General features: G+C 39.9%; 1 protein-coding gene across 1 annotated transcript; it reads right to left on the bottom strand.

Moving 5' to 3' along the window:
* mepcea (methylphosphate capping enzyme a) lies at window positions 1–6,411 on the bottom strand. Its single transcript, XM_055200804.2, has 5 exons — window positions 5,958–6,411; window positions 3,570–5,406; window positions 2,187–2,405; window positions 1,213–1,336; window positions 1–1,113 (listed from the first exon to the last, which is right to left on the bottom strand). The coding sequence occupies exons 2-5, from the start codon at window positions 5,373–5,375 to the stop codon at window positions 1,061–1,063; spliced, it is 2,202 nt and encodes a 733-aa protein (XP_055056779.2). The 5' UTR covers window positions 5,376–5,406; window positions 5,958–6,411; the 3' UTR covers window positions 1–1,060.

Below are 6,411 nucleotides of genomic sequence, written 5' to 3'. Positions count from 1 at the left end.
ATATGGGAGACCAATTTGTTCCCTCATTTTAGTGCAAACTTTTAATATGAATACAACTAACAATGTGTCATACATCAGTGGAAATTGGTTTCACTTTAAACAAATTAACAACTTTTAACAATTAACAAATCAGAATACATTCAGATAAAAAATGAATTTCATTATCATTCCTTGATGCACCACTTCAAAAAGAAGTCAAATCCTTCCAATTCAATAGAAACTTGACTGTTTTTCAGGACATCACACTGGGAGTCTTGAACTTGAGATGTTAAAGACTAAATTATGTCCTGTGTAGACCAGAAAATAATATGAATGGAGACCTATTGGCAGTTTGTTAGTTTAATCTGGCTGCAAAACCGGTGATAAATAGACGGATGTTAAAATCGACATAAAAAGGAAATATCCTCTCTTTATTAAAAGCAATGCTTGTTGTTTAACAAAAAAATGAATTCCACAGCAAAAACAAAAGAACATAAACCAGAGCTTCACGTGAACATTTTGGTGAACAGACTCTAATATTTCCTTTTGAACAAAAAAACTCAAAACAAATAATATACATCTTGCAAATATAACCAAACATTTCAAATCCTCAATCTCTAAAGATCATAAGAAGAATGTATACATTTATTTTTTGTGTGCTTGAAAGACAGCATTTCTTGAGATTTCACTTTTGGGAATTTCAACATTATTCCTTTCATTCCAAAATAATTAATTTGTATTTACGAACATTAAGAAAATTACTTGACGCAAATTGATTTCTTTTCCAGCACTGGACTGTTGTTTGAGAGAAACCAGTAACACCTGCTGACATCTCTGTAGGTTCATTGGTGTAGATCTTCACTGGAAACATCAGAGGTTTTTTGCATTTTAATAGCCGGAGAGCGAAATTTAAATTTAGCACCAATTATTCCGAATATTGAAAGTGTCAAATTCAGTTTTAGTCTTGTATCAATTTCAAAGAAATATGAAAAATGCTCAAAAGTTACAGAGGCTTTAAATGCTGGTTGCTTTCCATATCAAAGTCTTGAATTTTCTGGTCTGGTGGTCCAAACTGGTGCTATCACTTCTGACGTGAGGGTCCTTTGTGAAAAAGGTAGATTGGTCTCTGAAAACCTGAGACAAAAGAAAAAGTGAAATGCAGAATAGTTATAAAATGCAACAATTTAATTATAAAATGACAATATCATTTCAGAAGTATTTCAAAGCTCTGACCTCTAGATAAACTCTGTGAATTTCCGATGAGCTCATAACTGGTGAAGCCAACCTCAGTAGTCAGATAGCAAGAGAACTGATCCGGCCTAAATCGGATGCTGTGGTAGTTCTTATAGATGACCTCCTAAAAATAAAATTAAAAAAACGTAATATTTTGAATTTATTTGGCAACAAAGGATTTATCTTAAAATGATGATTGACTTAAAATGAGACATTGTGCACTATTTTTAATTTGCCAAATGCAAATGTATATCTAAAGGCAGCCCTTCATGTGTTTGTGTTTTTATGGACAACATCAAAGGGGCCATGGCACAAGATTTTTTTAAGATGTCAAATAAATCTTTGGTGTCACCAGAGCACGTATGTGAAGTTTTAGCTCAAAATACCATATAAATAATTGTTTATAGCATGTTAAATTTGTCATTTTGTAGGTGTGTGCTGTTTTGGGTGTGTCCTTTAAAATGCAAATGAGCGGATGAAATTCAAACACTGATCACAATGATGGTGGTTTGTTGCAATTAAAACTCAATTGTGCTTTTCTCTGGTTGGATAGTGCAGATTGAGGGGTGGTATTATTATAATAATAAGAGCTCCTTATGACATCATAAGGAGAGCCAAATTTCAACTACCTATTTTTTCATGTGCTTGTAGAGAAAGTTTTGGTAAACCAAGTTACTGGGATGATCTTTTTCACATTTTCTAGGTTGATAGAAGCACTGGGGACCCAATCGTAGCACTTAAACATGGAACAAGCCAGATTTTCATGCCATGGCCCCTTTAAAAAAAAGGATGCAAATACATGCACAACGCATTTTCAATATGCCTGACATCAATAAGCATGAATGTTAAGTGCAAGTTAGTGATGACCCTCCCACAATGAAAACACATTTGAGATGTGTGTTCATAAAGGTCAAACATATCAGCTGACCACTTTTGATTGCATCATTCGATATGGATGTTATTACCACACATACAGTGAGTTTCTTTCTCCTGCCGTAAGAGTTCCATGGCTGAGGCTCTAAGATGAAAAGTCCTCCTGGTCTCAGGTGTCTGTAAACCCTGTGAAAGAGCCGTTTGAGTCCTGCATCACCCCAGTTCAGGTGGACCCATTTAGTCACACTTAAACACAGGATCACGTCATATTCTTCCTTTTGCGTCTGAAGCAACAAGTCACTTTCCAGCACGTAATTCCCCTTAACAAGTTACAAAAACAACAATTTTATAAGTAAACTAGATATATTTGCATATAAACATACACCCACCCTTACAATCTCATGAATCTCACCAATAAAAAGCAGCGCTACATATGAAGAGTTCAGATGGAAAACCCTCCAAGTGCGTCTGACATGTATTCTTTTAAATAAGCATTTTTATCAGACTAAAAAATAACTGAAGCACACATTAGGATGCGTGTGGTGCGAGATGCGTACATCTTGACTGTAACGTCACAGTTGGTGTTATGTTGTCCAGCTGTCTTTTGCATGCACAAGGTTTACATGAGGAGGAAACAATCGTGTTTGAGGCTCACGATATGTCATTACCATGTACAGATCTCTTGTTATTTATCTATGCCTAGGCAAATACAGTTTTACATTATCCAGCACTTTTAAAATAGAGTTACGCAGGAGGTTGAAGTAGATCAAACAGAGTTTAACTTTACAAAAAATCTTGACCACCAAAGTTTATTTTCACTTCGCTATAAAGTAATTCTTGGTTACCTACAGAACTTTACTTAAAGACAGAAGAGTTATATAATAGTCCAAGAATGATAAGTGGACACTAATAATAAAAAAAAAATCCACATACAAGCACTCGCAAAGTTGAAACGATTGTCTTAACTATAAAGGCTTTTTACTTTCATACAACCTTGCAAGTGCCTGGATGTGGATTTTGTTTCTATCAGTATCCACTTATCATTTTTGGAATATTGTTCCCCTTCTGGAGCACCCATAGTTATGTTTGTGAGTACCAGATGTGCCCCTGAGTGATATTTTTCTCTCTACTAAGTTATATAATAGTGCTTAGTTTTACTTCTTGGCACACTTCTGTGCTGTAATAAAAACATACTTTATAGAGTTCAGCTTCTACAATGGATGATAGACCCGCATGCATCTGTTGCGTAATGAGTGCATTTATTGCACAGGTAGCTTTTAAGTTCGTTAGTCACTACACAATTACACACCCTGCATGTACTGTATAAATATTATAAGATGCATATTTATTGTATAATGTATACTGTGTCATTGCATTTTGTGCATACTTGATATCGCACTGTATGGTTTACTTTAAACACAAAATGCTTGATCAATAAATGTGAATTGCGATTAACTAGAGCAAAAATCTTCCTTCAGTCTTACCTTAACAAAGGTGATGTTGGCAGGGAAATCTCCAGGTGGTAGATTGTTTGTGCTCGTGTCAGGCAAAGGAGGGGCAGCTATGGGTCCTCTTGAGATCCTGAGCGACACTGGGAATGAATTTTTCCCATCAGGGAGACCCACACATGCCCCGTCTTCCATTTTCCGATCCTCTCGTTCCTGATTGTCATCTGTGGATTTATGCTCTGGATCATTCGCTTTATTCTTCCACCTGCCTTCCTTTTCTTTAGGGACTTCAGCCATGCATGTGTTTATTTCATCCACAGCGATCTTCTCTCCAGCTCTCTCATTTCCTACACAATCCTCCTCTTTTCTCTCTTTCACATCTTCTGCATTCCTCTCTCCATTTTCCCCTGAACGTCGGGCCTGCTGCACATGTACTTCAGACAGGTAATGGCGTATGTTCTGTCGGGCGGCGTGTATCAGCTCTCCGTCAATATCCAGACCCACGATTCGCGCCGGTCGCCAGTTTTTGGCGATGGACAGAGTTAGGTGTCCAGTGTTGCAACCCAAATCTAACACGGCCTTCCCTTGGAACCACGCTGGTTTCAACACCCGGATTCGAGGATCTTCACTCAGCCCTGGATTCCGATATCCATAGTATTTGTTGTAGTTGCCATACTGAAATTTCTTTCTCTGCTGCTGCTGCTTGTCATTGCACTGTGACCTGCAATGGCTTGGATGTTGTTGCGGCCTGCTAGGACCTTCACAACCCGTTCCTGTGGGGTGAAAGGGCTGAGAATAGTTTCTTGCCACATGTGAACCGTCTGAAATTTCCATTCTGCTCCCGGCACGCTTGCGTCTGCGTGGCCTCTTTGATGAAAGGTTGGTGTCGATGCCAGGTGGCACGCTAGGCCTTTTGTCTTTCTCATCATTCCCACTAGTATTTGAATCAGGCTGGTTTAAACCCAGAGACTCAAGAGTGGAGCTCAATGGCATTTGGTCCTCTTTCAGGACCTCAGGGACATGGCTGTCCACCTCAGTGCCTGAATCCAAACATGACATGGGCACTGATGCGGCTCTATCAGCTTGTACAGCCGAGGAGCCATTCGACTCTGTTAGTTCAGTCTGTGTTATGGCCGCTTCACCCAAACCTCGTGCACCTCCTCCCGCACCTGCTCCATGGTGCTTGTTTCGATGTCTTCGCCTGCCACCACCACCACTTTTAAGGGGAGACACCATAAAACTTCTGTCTCCTGCACTTGGGCAGTTAAGGTTGAGGGGGTCTGTGATGTCTCTGGGTATCAGGATCTCCACAGGGTCTCTGCTTTTGGCCGGCAGTGGCGAGGACTTGGGCGTCTCTGCATTAAGTGCCCGGTTCACCTCTTCGTCCAAAAGGCTGTTAAGGTTGAGTGGGTCAAAAATGTTCCCGCCCAGCAGGAAGTTTGTCGGTAAGACTGAGCTGCTCTCCGAATTGGCACGGCGGCGGCGTTTACCGAAACCGGGGTACTTGAATCCGGCGCTCATAGTGTTGCGCCGCTTATTGATTCTCTGCGGTTGGGTTTTGAACTGCTGGGTATCATTTTGGGCCTGCGTAGACAAATTAGTCTCGAGCAAGCCACTTTCATTCTCCACTTTGCTACCTGCAGTTCTCTCTTTGTGCTCGTGTGATGTCTCACTTCCTGTTTCTTTACGGTCCTCTTTGCAAAGGTGTGAGTCGGTCGTCTTTATGGGTGAATGGAGGACGATGGTATCATTTCCAGAGAGTTCAGGGTGCTGATGGGAAGGAGGGTCTGTTTTCCCCTCACATGATAATACAGTTTCTTTGTCAACGGACATCTCTATCATTTTTCAGGCTGCCATTGAAGAGGACGTGAAGCTGAAATAAAAGCAAACGAATCATGTGAATTAATTTCCTTGCCTATAAATAACAGTAATAAAAAACTAACGGATGACAAATGTAAAGATCCTAAGGGGAATTTTGTTATTGGATTTACCAGAAACAAATCAGACATACAACGACGAGTAGAAGTACAGTCTAATTGTCATAAAGATTACACAATCTTATCCAAAAGGCCTTTTACACGTTATAAAAAGTCTGTTTAAAATAATAGAAATTTCTATAAGACACCTGTTTGTTTATATTAGGACACTTTAACAAGTTAATAAAACTAAAAAAAAAACAATAATAAATAATATTTATAAATTGAAACCTGCACAGTACAGCGTGGAAACTGGTGTTGTGTGCAAGTGTGTGTAACGTAAGTACAGTAACTTAAACGTTAAAAACTACGTCACTCCCCTTTAGTGAACACGTCCTCGACACACTACTGTAATGACGCATACGTCATATGAAACGTCACTCATTAATAATACATTACACAGTTAGATTAACACAAATAACACAGATGAGAGAAAATAAAGAGGTACCTAAACAGGATCAATATTACGCTCCACACACAGCCAGGGGCGCGAGCTTTCTCTCTCTCCGCCCTCTCTTAAAGGCACACGTCCCACTGCTTGCCTCGCACTCTCGTATTTATTAACGGCGGACAAAAAACCCCACAACAGTCTGACCGGTGGACCGACAGCTGTCCTCGCGCATCCCGCACTCCAGCGCCAAGGTTCGCGCGAGCACTAGCACGCGCAGCTGTCCGCTGACATCACGTCCAAAATCAAAATAATAAACTCAGAGGACACGCCCCTTCCAAATAAAGCTTATTGATATGCTAAAAAGTAATGTTTTGGAATATCGACAAGGCTTTGTGGAAATACGGATCACAATAAGCTCAGCTTCTTTACATTTATTAATTTTAAATTTTCACTAGCAAGCGCACTCGACTGAACTTGCTAATAGGTTGCACAGTCTCGATGTGAAGAATGG

Source organism: Misgurnus anguillicaudatus, chromosome 22, assembly GCF_027580225.2.
Source record: "Misgurnus anguillicaudatus chromosome 22, ASM2758022v2, whole genome shotgun sequence".
NCBI classification, from domain to species: Eukaryota; Metazoa; Chordata; class Actinopteri; order Cypriniformes; family Cobitidae; genus Misgurnus; species Misgurnus anguillicaudatus.
Note: the sequence above shows the minus strand (reverse complement) of the source record. Positions and strands in the feature narration are given on the sequence as shown.

Bases quoted from the DNA above. Each gene is read 5' to 3' on its own strand.
- mepcea (XM_055200804.2), bottom strand. From the start codon at position 5,375: ATGATAGAGATGTCCGTTGACAAAGAAACTGTATTATCATGTGAGGGG. The intron at 2,406-3,569 runs GTAAGACTGAAG...TAACTTGTTAAG, and splicing joins CCAACATCACCTTTGTTAAG to GGGAATTACGTGCTGGAAAG. The intron at 1,337-2,186 runs GTATGTGTGGTA...TTTTATTTTTAG, and splicing joins GCAGGAGAAAGAAACTCACT to GAGGTCATCTATAAGAACTA.